The 17,555-nt window shown below is 54.3% G+C and overlaps 6 protein-coding genes across 6 annotated transcripts; 3 read left to right on the forward strand and 3 right to left on the reverse strand.

Moving 5' to 3' along the window:
- Window positions 1-328: 328 nt before the first annotated feature.
- Window positions 329-1,256, forward strand: PG998_003372 (uncharacterized protein; the record flags this gene model as incomplete). The annotated part of the gene is given in 4 exon segments (XM_066870190.1): window positions 329-419; window positions 498-567; window positions 587-1,014; window positions 1,150-1,256. 4 exon segments carry the CDS (start codon window positions 329-331, stop codon window positions 1,254-1,256), a joined length of 696 nt encoding a protein of 231 aa, XP_066733940.1.
- A 665-nt stretch (window positions 1,257-1,921) lies between these two features.
- PG998_003373 (uncharacterized protein) lies at window positions 1,922-4,584 on the reverse strand (the record flags this gene model as incomplete). Its single annotated transcript, XM_066870191.1, has 3 exons — window positions 1,922-3,858; window positions 3,915-4,355; window positions 4,422-4,584. 3 exons carry the CDS (start codon window positions 4,582-4,584, stop codon window positions 1,922-1,924), a joined length of 2,541 nt encoding a protein of 846 aa, XP_066733941.1.
- A 1,840-nt stretch (window positions 4,585-6,424) lies between these two features.
- PG998_003374 (uncharacterized protein) lies at window positions 6,425-8,767 on the reverse strand (the record flags this gene model as incomplete). Its single annotated transcript, XM_066870192.1, has 1 exon — window positions 6,425-8,767. One exon carries the CDS (start codon window positions 8,765-8,767, stop codon window positions 6,425-6,427), a length of 2,343 nt encoding a protein of 780 aa, XP_066733942.1.
- Window positions 8,768-10,890: 2,123 nt separating this feature from the next.
- Window positions 10,891-11,686, forward strand: PG998_003375 (cell wall protein; the record flags this gene model as incomplete). The annotated part of the gene is made up of 2 exons (XM_066870193.1): window positions 10,891-11,305; window positions 11,406-11,686. 2 exons carry the CDS (start codon window positions 10,891-10,893, stop codon window positions 11,684-11,686), a joined length of 696 nt encoding a protein of 231 aa, XP_066733943.1.
- Window positions 11,687-12,815: 1,129 nt separating this feature from the next.
- On the forward strand, window positions 12,816-14,581 carry PG998_003376 (uncharacterized protein; the record flags this gene model as incomplete). Its single annotated transcript, XM_066870194.1, has 5 exons — window positions 12,816-12,956; window positions 13,030-13,388; window positions 13,469-14,377; window positions 14,451-14,491; window positions 14,565-14,581. 5 exons carry the CDS (start codon window positions 12,816-12,818, stop codon window positions 14,579-14,581), a joined length of 1,467 nt encoding a protein of 488 aa, XP_066733944.1.
- A 119-nt stretch (window positions 14,582-14,700) lies between these two features.
- PG998_003377 (glycoside hydrolase family 63 protein) lies at window positions 14,701-17,511 on the reverse strand (the record flags this gene model as incomplete). Its single annotated transcript, XM_066870195.1, has 5 exons — window positions 14,701-16,460; window positions 16,520-16,559; window positions 16,612-16,712; window positions 16,769-17,239; window positions 17,289-17,511. The coding sequence occupies 5 exons, from the start codon at window positions 17,509-17,511 to the stop codon at window positions 14,701-14,703; spliced, it is 2,595 nt and encodes an 864-aa protein (XP_066733945.1).
- Window positions 17,512-17,555: the final 44 nt, after the last annotated feature.

Consider the following 17,555-nt stretch of genomic DNA (forward strand, 5'->3'; position numbering starts at 1 on the left):
CGTCGACGCACGGAGTGTGCGACCTATTTCGGTCGAGCCTGCCAAAACCGCTGACTCGCCGTGTAGGATGCCGGCATCTGGGCCTGGTGGCATCCTGCACCATGCAAACTCACCGAGATGTCCGCCGGGATGGGGACGTGGATCATGTCGCCTGTCCCGAAAACCCCGTGTGCTTGCCATGCCTATATATATCGATGCAGGACGTGATTAGTTTCGTAGAAGAACATCTGGCCATCAGCAAGCGTTCTGCAGCATCCAGCTCTAACCATCGTCTCTCTTTCGCGACCTGCAAATCCAACTACCAGTCTATCTTTTACAATCCGCAATCATGCTTTACACCACAGCACTCATCGCTTCCGTCGCGGCCTGCGTCGCCGCTGTCAGCGACAACACCTGGATCGCCCCTACGGTCTCAGACCGTAAGTACCCTCTCCATACTTGGGAGCGACCGGGAGCGGCCCCGGCATGGAGATAACTAACAGCCGCGGGTTGACTAGGACGAAGCCCCTGCCCCATGATGAACTCCTTGGCCAACTCGGGCTACATCAACCGAGACGGCCTCAACGTGTCCATGTCCTCCATCGAGAGCGCTGCTCAACGTCGTCAACCTGGACCCGGCGGTGACGGCCCTCGTGGGCGCCGTGGCCATCAAGGCGTCGACAACGGGCTACGCCGACACGCTGAACCTCGACGACCTCGACAAGCACGGCATCATCGAGCACGACGCCAGCCTCAGCCGCGGCGACTGGCTCGACGGCAAGGGTGACAACCACAAATTCGACGCCGCCATCTGGACCAACACGGCCGCCCACTTCACTGGCGACACCATCTCCATCGAGGACATGGCCAAGGCCCGCGCCGCCGCCGTTGCCCGCGCCAACGCCACCAACCCTGCCTTCAACTTCGGCGCTGCGCAGCTCCAGGGCAGCACGCTCGAGTGCAGCCTGATCCTGGGCGTCTTTGGTGACATGACGGACGGCAATGCCAACACCAAGCAAGTCCGGACTCTCTTCGGTATGTATTTTTTTTCTCCCGTTCTTCCCTGACTTCTAGGACCAGAGCGAGCATTTCGTTCCACTATCCCACGCCCCCTTTCGCATCACTCTTGTATCCGAGAAACCGCACAACGGCTGACATATGTGTTTTCAGAACAGGAGCGTTTGCCGTTCGAGGAGGGTTGGACCAAGCCCAAGGAGCGCATCGTGATCTCGGGTATTCAGAATCTTTCCAAGAAGCTTCTCGCAGTCGCTGTCTAAAGCGAGTCTGCGGGAGGTGGTACAATGAAGGCGTACCTAACGGTGCGGCTTGTCTTCATACACGCCAACCCACGCGCATGTGTCGTTTTATGCAGCAGTTCCAGATATCAATACAACGAGTGACGTGCTTTCACGATGACTTTACAAGTAAAGTTTTGGTTTCCCCTACTACCTTTTAATCTACATCTGCTGCTGCTGAATGCCACTCATTCCCACTGGTCAGGCATCACCTGGATTGAACCTGGTTAGGCCCGAAATTGCCGTGGTGAGTCTCTACTGTCTTTCTACTGGCCACGACGAGTTCCTAGTCTGCTGGGGGAGGCATTGGCAGTGACAATTCACACCGCAGTCTCACCAGCCTTGAAGAAACACACTTATGGTCATACGTTTAATATAGCCTAGAAGGTCTCAGGGCAATTTGGCTACTCGAAACTAAAACTAGGGAAACTAAGATAATAGATCAAGTTATTTCATTGGCCTAATAATCTGCCAGATGACTCCAGCAGGCACCAACCCCGTGATCGATTTCGAAGATGTAAGTCCTGACGAAATGGCGATCCACTAACTAGTTGACTACATCACATCTCAACTTGCCGCTATCACCCTACCTGTCGCCCCCCCCTTTTTAATCGTTCGAGTGCCCACAAACAGGACAGCTCTCTCCCTTACAGCGGCGGCGCGTTCGGGTCCATCATGCACTGATCGACGCGCATGAGCTGCTTGCCCGTGGCCTTGGCGATCTGGATGAACTGCTTGAGGTAGCCGACGGTGGAGGGGTAGAGGTAGTGCATGACGACGAGGTTGCCGCCCTTCTGGACGTCGCGCTTGAAGGCGTCGAGCTGCTTCTCGGGCGTGTCCGACTCGGCCCACATCCAGTCCTCGACGTCGACGCTCCACTGGACGATGTAGGGGTCGTCGATGACGGCGGCGAGGCGTTGCCGCATGCGCGCCCCCTCGGTCCCGAACGGCGCCCGGAAGTACGGCGTGTGCATGCCGTTGAACGTCGACGCCACGGCCCGGATCATGTTGCTGTACTCCCAGTCGATCGAGGCCTCGTCCGGCAGGCCCTCGAGCGGCGGGTGCGTGTAGCTGTGCATGGCGACCTGGTGGCCGCGGGCCGCCATGTCATTGTACAGGCTGCTCAGGTTGGTCGTGGGGTCCTGCAGCGCCGCGCCGACGGTGAAGAAGGTGACCTTGATGTTCTCCTCTTTGATCGTGTCCATGACCTGGCGCGCAAGGGCCGGGTCGCCGTCGTCAATGGCGAAGGCGAACGAGTTGGGCCGCTTACAGGCGAAGACGAACTGACCCGAGGGCAGCTTCTCGGGCACCGTCCAGCCGCTGGGCACCTTGTTGACGATCTCGAGCTTGGAGAAGACAGTGGCGTCGGTCGTGTAGAAGCCCTTGAGGGCGAAGCCGACGAGACGCGTGAAGTTGACGTTGAAGTGGCTCATCGGGATGTAGATGTCGGCGCTGTCGCTGTACCGCGCCGCTTCGAGCGAGTCCCACGTCTCCGGGAACGGCATGATGCTGTCGTCGCATTTCTCGTTGTGCTGTTGCAGAGCGATGCTGAACTTGTTGCTGCCGCTGTAGGCGATGTGCAGGTAGGCGTCCTGCCAGGCCCGCATGTCGCGGCACTTCTCCGTCAGCTGCGTGTTCCACATAAGATCTGAGTCGTTGGTCTTGAGTGTCATCTTGTTGTTGCGGAAAGTCAAGCCCAACCCCTCGTCGCCTCCATGCCATTCGCCGAGAGAATTCGAGTTGGCATTCTTGAACTCGTCGACGACTAGGTTGGTCGCCTTGCTGGGCGGTGCTCCTACAGTGGCCGTCGGCTCAGAGGGCTGGACAGGGGGCTTGACGACGAACTCCCGAACGGTAGTGCCACAATACAACGCAATAGGGCCAAACGTCACAGGCTTCTTCAAGTTTCCGATGTAGAACGTCTCAAGTTTAGACAGGTCGACGCCTGAGAACTTGGAGAATGGAATGCTGTAAAGCTTCTCCGTGCCGTCAAACGTCCAGCCAAGCTGCTTGGTCGACACGGTCACACTGTTGGTGTCGTCTGTCCCACAAGCCCCTTTAGTGGAAGCAAGCTGGACGTCGAATTGCGAGCCCGCCGGTGCATTGATCCTCAGCGATATGCCCCCATAGGCCCGGGCATCCATGCAACCGACTTGCGAGTACCAGTAGGAGTCCGTGTTTTTGGGTGTGAATGTCACCTTATTGTCTCGAACCACGACTGACTTCATGGTTCCGTCGTCACTGGAAGACTTGAGCAACGCGTTGTAGAACAAGAAGGTCAAGCGCGACTGCGACTCGAAGTCGTCGATGGCCACGAGGCTGCAATCGTCCTGTCGGGAAACAAGCTCCAACTCGCGCTTTTCCAGCTCCTCAATCTCCCTTTTCTGGACAGCCGGGGGCCCTGGAGGAGCAGTAGGCCTGGACTCCCTGCCCCAGTCATCGTCATCATCTTCACAGTTAGGATCCCACCAGCGACAACGTGTTGTAGTCTTGCGCGTTGTAGTGGGCGGTTGGGGAGGCGAAACTGTTACTGTGACTGTGACAGTTGGCGGTGGCAGCGCCGTTGTAGTGGTAGTAGTTGGGACTGAGAAAAATCGTGAGCCAACTTGCAGTTTAATCACAGCAGTTTTGGTTACATACCTGGTGTGGTGGTCGGAGGTGGCGGAGGAGGCGCCGCACCACCGCACAGAAGCTGGACATTGTCTAGTTGCCAGACATTGTCGGATCCAGTCAGCCCCTTGGAGAAGCCGTACCACAGGAACCCGATGACACCATTCAGGTTGGCACCAGACCACGAGCTCAGGGGAACTTGGATGGTTTCCAGGGTACCGGTAAGACCATTGATGGTGAAATAAGTGCTGTTGTACTCGGTTGTTGCCGGATCGCAGTTGGGCTGGGTTTGTATCTCCAGTGAGACCGAGGCAGCCGCAGGTCCCTTTATGTCAAAGGACAAGATGTTGTAGCCCTGGTCAAGCGCAGCGGTGCACCCGAATTGCTCATATAGGTATGACTCAACCGTCTCAGAAGGCGAGAAGGTCAGCAAGCCCCCATCAACACTTGTGCTGTTCATGGTGCCATCATCTGTACCACGCAGTCAATATGTGCTTCAAGTAAGTTATCGAACTTGGTGACCACAAGAGAACTTACCACTGGTAGCGCCTTCGAGGCTGTTCAAGCTCTCGTTCCAATGGCTGAAGTCATCAATGACCAGAGCTGCTGTGCATGCTTGACCTTGCCTCTTGCCAGGGGCAAAGGTTGCGATCGCGCTGCCGAGGAGAAAAACGCTGCTAATGACTACGCCTGCCAGCATGATGGCTGTTGTATGCCTCGTAGCTGAGTAGCTGAAATCGAGCTGACTGAACTGCACGGTGAGAACAAGAAGAGAGCGATCGCCATGGGTGCAGCAAGCGTCTTCTATATACAGCGCAGTTCCATTCCAGATCTGAATACGAGAAATCCTCTGAGCTCAGCCTGCAAGTAAGACGCAGATCTTTGTGGATAAATGAGCATAGAAACCCAAGCAGGGAAGCCGATTCTCGATGATCTGGATGCTGAATGCAGAACTTGGGTGTTACTATTGCATTGCAGCAGTATAGACCAACTCTTCACTCTTCTGGCCATGGCTAGAACACGCATGCAGGGTACGGCAGCTCCGGTCCGCGGCGTAAGGTAGTCTTTTGAGTATTGCATGTCCAGTCGACCATGGCGAAAGTGATGGGATGTTCGGCAGTAGGGGTCATGCGGTCGTCGCGGTGTCCTTCACTTGTCACATTGACAGCTCAGATCGTGGAAACGATATGCCGAGGGAGCGAAATCACTCCTTTGATTCCCCTGTGTCTCCAGGAACACGCTGAGCTGCCCAGCTTGTGATTGGACGGAACCAGATTTGCCCTGCCCACCTTCGCTTCTGCGTGCTGCATTATTATCCTCCTTGCTTCAACCGTATATTAATCCTCCACAGGGTCCCGTCTTGGCAAATGACACCGGCATTACTCTCCGTATACGCCCAACCGAAGCGTTCCTGGTTGGAGATGAGGATGCACCAGCAAGCCCACAATGACGGTAGTATGTTGGCTGGCCCCAAAGTCCACGCGATTGATGGACTATTTAGATGTTGCCAAAGAAGGACTGTACAACGGAAGCCATGGTCCATAAGGTATTGTGTCGCTATTGCATGCAGAATCGCTAAGATGTAAGGCTGTTTGCCGGGCGACTGTCCTGCAGCCATCGAACGACATGGAATGTTGTGACCTAGCATTGACTTTGCAGATTTAGTTGGTTGTATCAAAGTAAACGCCATACAGGCAGGACAAATAAGATCGGCAGGATGACAGAAATGATTGCACCCATAGTGCAAATACACGTCGAATCGGACGTTGGAAAGAACAATAGCCAAAAGCTTGTTTCGGAGAATTTGACTGTGTACTGCTACACCTGGAATTCTGTCGCATGCTTCAATTAATGCTTGAAGAAGCGGGAAGAAGCTTGCTTTCGCCTGGGCAAAATTCACTGCCTCACCGGCTCGCAGTGTGCTGGGCTTCGAAGCTTCGAATAACCCCGTTATTGCGGCCAGGGGCGCCGACTTGGCGACCGAGTGACCCGCGTCAACCCCAGCATTGCTTTTGTTGCCCAATGGTCGCTCTGAGAGTGGTGGCTAGACTAAGCGATGGCCTATCGTATTTGCCGCTGTCTAGACTCGCAATGCAGGCGACCATGCACCGGCAGATTACGCGGCTGAATTCGCCTGAACCGCAACCCAACCCACAGATTGATGGGAAATCTTGGAGAATTTCTCGGGTGCCAGATCGAGAGGGGTGCCGGGTACTTATTCAATAAATATTGCCAATATTTCGGGAAATCTGGGGAAGGTTGCATTAGCTATAAGCGAAGTTGCAGAGTATTACAGTACTCTACACCTCGTAAAGCATTGCCATCCTATTTGGTGGTTTAGGCGCATGAGGGCGTGTGGGCAGGAAGACTGAAGAAGCGTGGCATTGCACAGGTGTAGTGATGAATCTGATCGTGAGTAGTCTGAAGACTCGTCTAGGAGAAATCTCCTAATGCATTATAATTATAGTCGCCAATAAAAAAGACCGCCTTCCCAATGGATGCATGCCCGCTCTATTCTAATCCCAGATTGAATGTGTGTCTTAACCGAAGTCGTCATTGGGTTTGCCGGAATCTACATCGTCGTCTTCATCAGTCGTTTGGCTCCGGAGAGGAGCAGCCTCGAGGGTTGCTGCCGTCGCCCCAGGCAGGCCCAAGGTGCTGATCCGCCTGCCTCTTTCGTTCATAACCTCGCTCTCCTCATCCACAGGCTCCGACGCCTCATCGTCGCTGGAATCGTCTCTTTGGTCGTTGGACTCGAGATGGTGGTTCAGCTGGCGACCGATCTCGAGCATGAACGCGCTTGCCTCGGCAAAGTGGTCGATCCCCTGCCCCTGGTCATTTGGCAAGTCGCCATACATCTTCCGTGCCTCGTTAAGGCACCGTTGCGCCTGTATGTATTTCGCCTGAACCAACCATGTTTCTGCACTAAGGATGCTCCACATTGCCGACTTCCGCCGTCGAGAGCCCCAGGCGTGAGTGCCCATGCCCTTCTTCGACGCGTAGCAAACAGCAAGCCGCTCCTTGATGAGCGCATCGCCGATTGGACCTGCGATCCTACTTTCCAGTAGACGTGTGCCCCATTTCGCTGCCTCATCAATACCGGAACCTCCCCGGAGACGGAGCAGTTCAAGACCAAGCGTAAGACACCGGATTGCTCCGTACGGGGCCGTACAACGGGTGAGGTACGAGTAGAATGCAGCTTCGAATAAGGTGTCCGTCGCCTCGGTGCGCGTCTTGGACGAAATGCTTTGGGGCATTATCAGCAGACTGATTGCAGCCATCTCGTTGGTAGCCGCGTGGTACTTCCATGCTTTATCGCCATGGAAGTCATTCCGGAGGATATCGTAGGTCGAGTATGCCAGCTTGAAGTCCCGCAGCATAAAGGAGTAGTCAGCCAACTTCCTCATAATGGCTTCGGGCGAGTCTTGTTGATAGAATCCCAGCATGTCGTAATTGGTTCCCGATCCCGGGCCGCCGCTGGATGATTTGGACGTATTGCCGAATCCCCAACGCCTGGTGAGACCCATTATTCGCCCAGTTACACCCTTGCGCTTCGAGGCCACTTGGTCATTCCACACTGAGACGTGACGCTCCATTGTCGGGACAATAGACTGCGTCACCATCTCACGGATGAACGTGCGGATCGCAGTTGCGTCGGACTCGTATATGTAGCGTGTGGGATCTTCAAAGTCTTCTTGGTTGTCGTGTTTTCGAAGGTTTGCCAACTCCTCGGCCGCAGACATCCATTCACTTGTGGGAAGCGGTATGCTGTCATCGTCAGTCGCAGCGCTTTGCGTCCCCCTGATCCTTAGCAAATGACAGTGTAACCCTAGATTGCGCTTCATCTGCTCAAATAACGACATGGATTTCGTGATGTCATCCTTCTCCTCGTCGTGCACCAGCACGTAATACCGCAGATACTCCGAGTCCACCCAGCTAGGCAGTCGCTTCTCGCCAGCGCTTGTATCATTGTAAAGACGCCGAAGTGTTTCTATGGGGGATGGATTTCGAGAGCTTATGGCTATCACGCAAGCTACAGGATGCGCGAACGTTTCGTACGGTACAAGTGGTAAGCCGGAAAGTAGGCGGCGTAGGTACAAGGAATAGTAGGGCGAAGGCGTCTCGGTGTCCAAGCCCTGTTTGGGGTCCATGAGTTGAGGAGAAATGCCGAAGGACTCTTCGGCATATGACAGATGTCGTTCCACGACGGCCTCGACATCTGCATCGTTACCGCCTCTTCTCCGGTTTCGTTCCGATCCAGAATTCTTTTCTGATGCGCCGCCTGTCTTTTCTGCTTGTACTGAAGACTTGAGGTTGCTGTTCATGGGCTCGGGATGCTCTATGCCCTCACCATAGCGAACAAAGTGTACCGAGTAGTCCTCGTATGTGCGACTCAAGCCGTTACTATCCCTAATGATAACCTTGCCTGCCACACGGTCGCCAAACGGACGTAGTATTTCCCACAACCCATGCTCGAAACCCTTTTCTCGGAGGAGAAGGTTGGTATCTTCAGAAGCGTAGACCGCAACGTTGGGGACAAAAGCCTTGAGGATAATGTTGAGCGGATCGCCCGGGCTGTCGCCGGCGCCGTCCACGAGAGCGAGAGCATTGTTGCCATGCCCGCCGAATATAGAGCCAGATGCGATGCGAGAGGCTGGGCGGCCTATGGGCGAAGACGAGCGCGAGCCGGGCGGGGATAGGGTCGAAGCGTAGAGTGATGCGGCGGACGGGGCCGATCTTCGATAAGGCAATGTGATCTCGGATTGCGCCAGGGGCGTGCCCTCGGCTAGGGAATATCTGCCCTTCTGGGCCTTGAAGGCAGATGCGGCCATGGGAGGTGATGGTATTGACTCGAAGGGCGAGTCATGGTGAGAGGACGGCATGAAGTCGCGGTTGGCACTGGAAGCGTACGAGATAGGGTTCAATGGCCGCAAAGTAGCCGTGACATCTGCATCCAGCCGTAATTGCCGTGACGTATCCTGAAATGCCAGGCCAGAGGGGCAGCAGGCAATGGTCGTTGTCGAGGTCGGGCTTGCTGGCAGAGGCACGAACGCGACAAAAATGAGCAAAAACACCACAATGCAGAGTTGCAGATGCGTCTGAGTTTCGGAGTGAATGGCTCGGCCTCACACTCAAATCGATAATTCCGTTTGGGCGTCGAAGCTGGGGATCATCACTGTTATCGATATGCCACTAATTCCATTGCTGCGCTGTCACTGAAGATTACCTAAATTTAGGTGGTGCAGGCAGACGCTTGGGTGCCGGTTTAAGCGTCGGAAACCGGGACCGTAAACCTCCGAGGATATATTTCAACATCTCAACATGCTCTACGTTCGAATGAAGCAGACGTCGCTGCTACTTCCTTCACAATGATCAGAAAAACAGCGGAAATGTAATCGCCGGCAGCAAATCTAAGCAGAGCATCTTGTCGCGCCCGGGAAACGGGCACCTGCCATTCAATGGCAATCTTCCCACGCACCGGGATTTGGCATTTCTTCCAATATTTGTCAAGGCATGTGTCGTCGGCGAAAGATCCGTATAGGGCGCCAAAGCCTAGCTCCAGCTTGGTTCTATGTGAACGGGGTTTGGCATAGTTGAACCCTATTTCCATCAACACCTAGTCTGAGGTTTCTATCATTGGGCGCCAGACGCTGGAACAGCTTCTAGAAGGAATCGGTATGTAAGTAAAGGGCCAAAGGTAAATAACGTCGAAGAAAAGCTGTCGCCGGAAGCGAGTCCAGAGTATCACCACTGGCGGCGTGGAGTGTATGGCCATCAAGAGCCTGAACAGCAAATCTTGGCGACGTTCGTCTCGACACTACCGGCGAATCCGGTGTATCGATTCCACTCCCTTTGGAAGTGCTGTGGTTGAGCAACAGCCTGAATTATTGAAAGGTCTACTCGTCATTTTTATATTCATCTCGGCATCAACCCACGATAAGTAGCTCAGAGCATTTGCCGGGTCTAAGCACTTTGGGTTCAAGCACAATCTCTCCAAATCACCAATGTTGCATTCGCAGTTGGTCGGTGCCTTTCCGGCGATCCGGAGCTTTGGGGGAATATAGAGGGAACCTAAGTCGGTACAGGAACATGATTGCTCCTCCGAGGGATTGCGAAGATGCGCGAAGCTTTCTGTCGCAGCTGCCAGGGCTCAGGGGCTGGGCTGAGCTCGACCAAGCTTGACTGGTTCCTGAAGTAGTGCATGCCGGGCCACTCTAGAATGTTCTGCGTTTTCCATCGAATGAGGCTCACGTGGAAGACCGAAGATTATCTTATTCCAAGGTATTGTACAGAAAACTCCCAGGTGCTCAAACCCTAACTGCCGTAACCCTCAGGTTTAGATTAGCAATGTCGAGCAGGATCCCATAGTCCTCATCCTCTAGTGTTCGTTTTACCCAAGCACATGGACCGTTGACCTGCGCTTTCATGTTGTAGAAATTCTCTATTACCCAAGCGTCTTTGGTATCGATCCAGGTCCAAGTAAGAGAACAGACATGGTTGTGAAGGGCGCTGGAATGCGTTCCCGAACCGAGCCCAACGACGAGAGTGCCCAGCCATATTCTGCTGACTTCAATTCATAGCAATGAGAGTAGTGGCTAGCCTCTCCGCTGTGTTTGCATACAAACATGGCTGTGTTTGTGTGTTGACCAGTCCTGGAGTGAAAGTAACTTCGGCCACGTTGACGCCTCGTCATATCCACCGATCCTTAGAAACTTACACATCTTTACCACAGCCACGGCGTCTTTCTTCACAATCCTGCTTCAGTCTAACGCCATGTTTATACATGTGCTCAGTAACCGATCGTGGGTATATAGTCGGCTATCGTATCCGCGGTACTGGACAACAACCACTCACTCTCACACTCCATCAACGTTCGCTTACACAAACACAGCATATTTCCTTCATCATTCATATTCTTCGTCTTCTCTTCGATATCCTCCATTAGCTTTCTGTAAATTCGATCATTTTCTTCTCTCTGTACTAAATTTCATTACCCATCGACAAAATGAAGTTCTCCACCCCCATCATCGTTCTCTCTGCCACTGCCCTCGTTGAAGCGCAGCTGAATGCTCTCCCCCACTCTGCTACTCAGAAGCGCGACCTCAGCACCATGAACACCGTTCTGGGCCAGGTTCTCGAGGGGCTGACCAGCCTCAACCAGGTCTGCCAGCAGTACTCCGGTGGCCCGGGCGGCGACATCAAGAGCGGCATGGACATGTCCTTGACCACGGTCAAGACTGCAACCGAGACCTGCCAGAAAATGGGTCCCATCCCCGCGGGTGAGGCCGAGGGCTTCAAGCCCACCGCGGAGAAGCTTGGCGAGTCCGGCGAGAAACTCATCAGCATCCTTGACAGCAAGGTGCCCCTTTTCGAGAAGAACCATATCTGCGGTCCCGTTCTGGGCTGGTTCGGCGGCCTTGGTAAGCCATTCAACCCCTTTCTTACTTTTGGCATTACCAATCCCTCCAAATATACGACCTGCATAATATCAGCGTTTGGCTAACCCCGTTACATCAACAGGCAAGAACGTCGGTGTGCTCATGAAGACTGTGGCGTCCAAGATGCCCAACAACGGTACCGCCACTGAGACGGCCCAGGCCGCAGCCTATAAGACCAAGTTCGGCGTCCTCGACGACAAGCTCAAGGCCTGCTCTGGAAACGCAACCGCCGTCTCCGCCAACCCTAGCGGTGCCGAAACCACCCACAAGGCCCAGGAGGTGACCCAGAGCGGTGCCAGCACCATGAGTGCCTCGTTCGGTGTCCTCGCGTTAGCCGCCGCCGCCGCCACCATGCTGTTGTAAACATATACACAGGGTTCATTTTCATCCCCAGAACATAGCCCAGTCCTGCCTGCTGGAAAGGCTCGACAATCAGGGGGGAAGGAATGGATTGGCGTCCTGTTGACCTGCTCGACGCAGATCATCCGACACCGCCTACCACTGCGCCTCAACAAAGGCCGCCTGTACAGAGACTTCTCTCAACACCCACTTTTCTTTTGTGAAGTGATTCATTCATTAGGGTTGGATCTGGCGGAGGTAACCTGTGACTCGTCTCTTCGGGTTTTTGTTATGCTTCAAGTTTATAGATTTTGTATAGATAGACAGTAGATAGAACCTTTTCAGTTGATTCCCTTGTATCTATTTCTGGCAGTGACGTGTTGACCTCATGACCAAGTACATGACGGATGTATGGCAATGCTTCGACTGATTCTAAATGAGGCCTGTCACTCGGTGAAACGTAGCATGCGGTGCAACAAGGACTTTCTAGGGATAGTGTTGATGACCGAAAGACCGAGACAGTTGCTCCGGCCAATTACTCCGTCTCGCTGGGGTGGTGAGAAGTAATATTTTAGAGTCGCCTGATAAGGGGGTATCACCAATAAAGCCCCCTTGCGCACTGCCTTGCGTTTCAATTCGGCTCTTGACGAAATCCGAAGTCGCCGCCGGCCTTTTCGGACGGTGTGGGTATCAACCCCTCATTCACTCCGCACTCGAGTAATCGAGATTCGTGGACGCGTGGCAATAGACTTTGGATATAAAGCCGAGTCGGTGCTGTCAGTTTGGTCTTGTCTTTTAGCAGGGCCTCCTGTTAGCTTGATCTCTATCGCATCCGATGGAGTTTGATATCCCCAGCTTGCCGCAAGGCAGTCTTCGGGTGGTTCTGCAGTCGCTACTACTCCTTGCGGTATTTATATTTCTCCAGTCTATCGGATTTGGCATACGCGAGCGTCTCAAATTTCGCAAATTCATCCGCCAGGGAGTGGTAAGTGTAACACCAGTAATCCTACGAGAACACAGCAGGCCGATGAGTTATCTTAAAGAAAAAGACGCCGAAACTAGGCGCCCATCAGAGCCCCCTCCTTGGAGGTTGTGAGTGGTATTTACTTACTCTGCAATCTTCATAGCCGATAGCCCAGCCACACTCGCTACTATGGGGTCACCTCCCCTTCTGGCGAAAATTCGGAAGACGTTCCCCAAGGATGCGCACCACAGCGAGCCTGTAATCGAGATACTCGAGCACTGGCGTGATTACTTCCCAGGCGCCAAGCAGTGCCCGCCCTTCGTGGCTCTGGTAAGCGATTTTCGCCCCTGAGACACACCATTAAGTCCCGCAGAAGAGCAACACTGACGCCGAGAGTCCATAGGACTTGTGGCCGATGCGCAAGGCTATGCTGCGCGTAAGCGACCCGAGGTTGAGCCAGCAGTTCACGACGGTAAAGGCGGTGACGCGCGGACAGACCTCGCGGCAATTTATGACGCCCGTCTCGCTCGGTCTCGATCTACTCTCGACGGACCTCCCGACGCACCGCGTCTGGCGGTCGCGTTTCGCGCCCGGCTTCCTCCCGCGAAACCTGCTGACGCATATGCCGGCACTGCTCGAGGAGATTGGCATCTTTACGGCCAAGGTCGAACGGCAAACCGGCAAGCCCGGTTGGGGCAAGGTGTTTCAACTGGAGGATTGGGCGACGAGTCTGACCTTCGATGTAATTGCCAGGGTGGCAGTGTAAGTGCAAGCCCCCGCACCCCATCCATGATGCGGACGAGGAGCGGTTACTATTGTGTTGTATTAATGCCCCGCCGCAGAGATGTGAAGCTCGGCGAACAGCTCGTAGACGGACCAGGGCCGTTCCGCGATGCTTTGCAAACGCAGATCCTCGAGATGAGGCCAAGAACTCCGTGGAATAGACTTCGATCCTGTAGTCCTATCTTAATTTACCGTGCTTGGAGAAATCACAACACGATGAGCGAGCTACTGATGCCGAAAGTGCAAGCCCGCATCGCGGCCATGGGCAGTAAAGGTACGACTTACGACGACAAGACAGTGATCGACCTCGTCTTCAAGCGGTATCAGGAGAACTGCGAGCGAAAGGGAGAGCCCCTAAAGCCCGATAAGGCTTTTGTCGACACCATCATTTCGAATCTGAAGGTTTTCATCTTTGCCGGCCACGACACGACCAGTAGCACCATCTGCTTCTCTCTGTACCAGCTATCGAAGCATCCCGAGTTTCTCGCCAAGGTCCGCGAGGAGCACGACGCCGTGTTCGGCGCCGACCCCCTCGCTGCGCCCGCCCTTTTGCTTGAACATCCACACAAGATCAACGAGACGCCGTACACGCTCGCTGTCATCAAAGAGACGTTGCGGATGTATCCGTTGGCCGGCACGTTTCGCGAGGGCAGCGACGAGACCGTCCTGCACGCCGAGGAGGGAGGCGCCCCTGTCTCGACCGCAGGGTTCGACCTGATTGACGGCGTTTGGGAGCTTCACTACCGGCCGGATTTATGGCCGCGGCCATACGATTTTCTACCCCAACGTTGGCTGGTGGGTGAAGAGGACCCCCTGTTCCCCGTGCCGTACTCCTGGCGGGCGTTTGAGCATGGGCCCATGAATTGCATCGGCAAAGATCTGGCCTTGTTGGAGATTCGCCTTGTTCTAGTGCATGTTGCGCGGCGATATGATTTCGAAACGGCCTGGGAGGAGTGGGACAAGATACAGTAAGTTACTGGAATCCAAGCGCGTCTCTTTGGCAAATACGCTCAAAGCTCCATGTACTAATATCGGACACAGGGGCTACACGGAAGCCAACATCGACCGTCTGCGGGGCGACCGTATGTACAGAGGATTACGTATTGGTGGATTGTCGAAACCCAAAGATGGGCTACCAGTTCACGCGAGACACAGTTCGTACTCGGAAGTGAATAGATAGGCCCAGGTGCGATGCATACTGGAACGGCCTTGCTGTGCGGCGATTGTAAAATATCATTAATGGGTTCCCCTGATTGGTTGTAGTGAGATCTGGAGACTCGCTTGAAGATTCTTAGTTGGTATGCGATAGATCATGATCATCCAAGTTGATGATCTCTTCATATGTGACCCTATCACGACCCGTCGCCATTTCGAGTCGGGTCCTGCAGTGCTCCCACATTCCTTTGATGCGAGGCCCATGCAACAGAGTAACCAACACTAGGACTGCAATAGCCAAGACCAAGATAAAAACAGCAAGAACCTTGACTATTGTAGTTGCGGCACCAGGCTTAGCAGATGTTCCAGTACCTTGCCCGCTGTCCTCGGCCCCGAAACCGGGGAACTCCAAGCCCAGGAGTAGAATGGTACATGATGTCCATCCAGTGAAGGCTCTGCTCCCCTTCCCCTCACCCGTCTTGTCGCTGTATTGTTCCCAGACAAACCCGGTATTCGCCCAGCTGTCGTAGACTGTCTGCACCACGTTTCGTCGAAGCTCAGCACCGATCCTAGCAGCGCGGCTCTTCTCGGGGCCTTCGGCGGCCACAGCGATAGTATGCAGTTGCTGCACGGCTAGAACGTTCATATTCATCCAGACGGCACCGCGCCAGTAGTCTTCATCCTTACCGTAGAACTCGTCCGCGAGGCTCAGACTACGCAGGCCGTGCGGTGACCATAGCTTGTCGGGATCGGAAAGGAGATCCAGCAAGGCGGGGAGGTGCGGGTGGTCTGGATCCATCAGACCCAAGAGGAACGGCATGAGTGACACGTAGCCCAGGTGGCAAACCCGCGCATACTTTCCGCTGGAGCTAACTGTAGCGTCACAGTAAGCACCCGAGTGCTCGTCCCAATGCAAGACATCCAGGTTGCGCTTGATATCTTCGAAATGCTTCGAGTACTTGGCCACAGCAGAGTCAAGACCAAGATGGCGACCAAGCTGGAGAAGTGCTTTGGCGGAGGCACCGACCCAGGCAAGGGCATCGAGGTGCAGCTCACCTGGGTGAGGTGGGTTCGCACGCGGGTAGTCGTCGAGTCCGCTCGTCAAGGTGTGGGTCGGGGTGCGACCGCGCCATCGATAGCCTTCCCCAGATGCAACCCCTTTGGGTCGCGGGTAATTGGCGCTGAAGTTGCCCGCCTGAGTGCGACGGAACCACTCATAATGCTTGTCAAAGAGAGGGTATAGCTTCTCGAGCCCAAGCAGGTCCGAGTTCTCCTCATCACCAGAAGAAGGAATGGTTACGTATTGTGACGGGTGGCCAATATACGGAGAGATTTTGGTGACCTTGGCCATGATAAGGGGAAGCAGGAGTGAGAGCGTAGGTGGGTTAGCGTAGTGTGGGTATTGTACCTGGAACTTCTCGGGGACTTTGCTGCGAGCCTCGGGCCCTAGAATCTGCTCGCGTGCTATCCAGCCATCGTCGTCCATGAGCTCTAACCATGTTTGTATAACCGAAATGGCGAGATCGAGGTCCCACTCAATGATGGGAAGTAGGTGAAAACCCTCGTCCCAGAGAAAGCCCCGTGGGAAAAACGGCCGAGAAGGGGTGAAGGACAAAAGCTGGGCTGGTGGCGTAGTCGTAATCTCAGCCCGCGACATGGCGTGTTCGGCCTTGGTCCAGAAATCCATGTCCACTTCTGCATACTCCGGGGCTCGGGTGTTGTCGACTTTACTATCGCCATAGAAGTATCCTAGCCCGCCGAGTAGGTTCGAGAGGAGACTTGACGAGAACTTGGTATACGCCTCACTCTTGAAAGCATTGCTAACAGGGAACACCTTCCGTAATCTATCGTCGAACTGAGATTCGGAGAGGCTGAGCAGTGTGGTGATATTAGTAGCTGCGAGGGGGTTAGTGCATTCGATGTTACCTCTTCCCACTCAATATATGTAAACTTACATTCTAGATGGGATCCCCTTGGGCTGTAGATGAAGTCAACCTGTAAGAAATGAGCTTCACGCCATGTAAGCTGGAAATTGGGGGAACCCTACCTGGAACGGGCCTTCGAAGGTCATTTGAAGAAATTGCATGTTCCCGCCGAGATCGTCGGAAACAGTATCGTCGCCGGCTTTGATATTATCCACGAGAGCAGCTTCCATTGGGTCCAAGTAAGCTTGATTTCCGTAGATCTACTGAAAGGAGACTTACCTTTGGCTTTCCATATCTTGTTCTTGGGTACAGTAGCTCGGCGCACCGTTGGCTTTCCAACGAGCTTGTTGGTAGCCCTACCGGATGCCCAGAACTCGAAGTGTCCCATATGGGGAAAGTCGCCCTGGCACGCAACATACACCGACTGGTCGGCACTCAAAGCTTCTGAGTCTACATAGCACCCCAGTGTTTTGCCTTCATTCGAGTTGAGACTCTCTTCCGCCAGATGAAAAGCGACCATCGTCTTGACAGAGTTAGGGACAAGGGCCCTTGGAGTACCGCTCACGCGGACAGCCCAGGCCTCACCGCCTGGCGTCTTGGTGAAATCCGTCTGTACATCAAGCTGGAGCTCCTGGTCGTGGATGAGCTGGGTGCCACCGGACCGGACATCATACTTGGTCCAGCCATAGCCGGACATTCCCTCGTCCTGCTCGCACGTGTCGCGAAGCGCTTCGTTTTGATTATCAGCGCCTTTGAGCCTTCCTTCGCCGTCGATTTAAAGGAGAGGGGCGAGACTTACATCGCACTATGCTATTCTCGTCATCGCCGCGGGCCCACATCAAGCCCATGAGTAGGGAGTCGGGCACGGGGAGGCGAACCCCAAAGTACAGGTTCGGCCGGTATGGCGCCCATGTTCGCCAATTGGTTTTGGCGGTCGTTCGACCATCTGATGCCGCTGAGGCGACGGCGGTGTAAAAGATAAGGATAGACCAGAACGATGCCAGACGATTTACAGAGAACATAACGAAGGGTGGAGATGTAAGTCAGCGACAGTTTGTTGATTCAC

The sequence above is a fragment of the Apiospora kogelbergensis genome (assembly GCF_038363985.1).
Source record: "Apiospora kogelbergensis strain CBS 113332 chromosome Unknown utg000002l_segment0_segment0, whole genome shotgun sequence".
Lineage (NCBI taxonomy): Eukaryota > Fungi > Ascomycota > Sordariomycetes > Amphisphaeriales > Apiosporaceae > Apiospora > Apiospora kogelbergensis.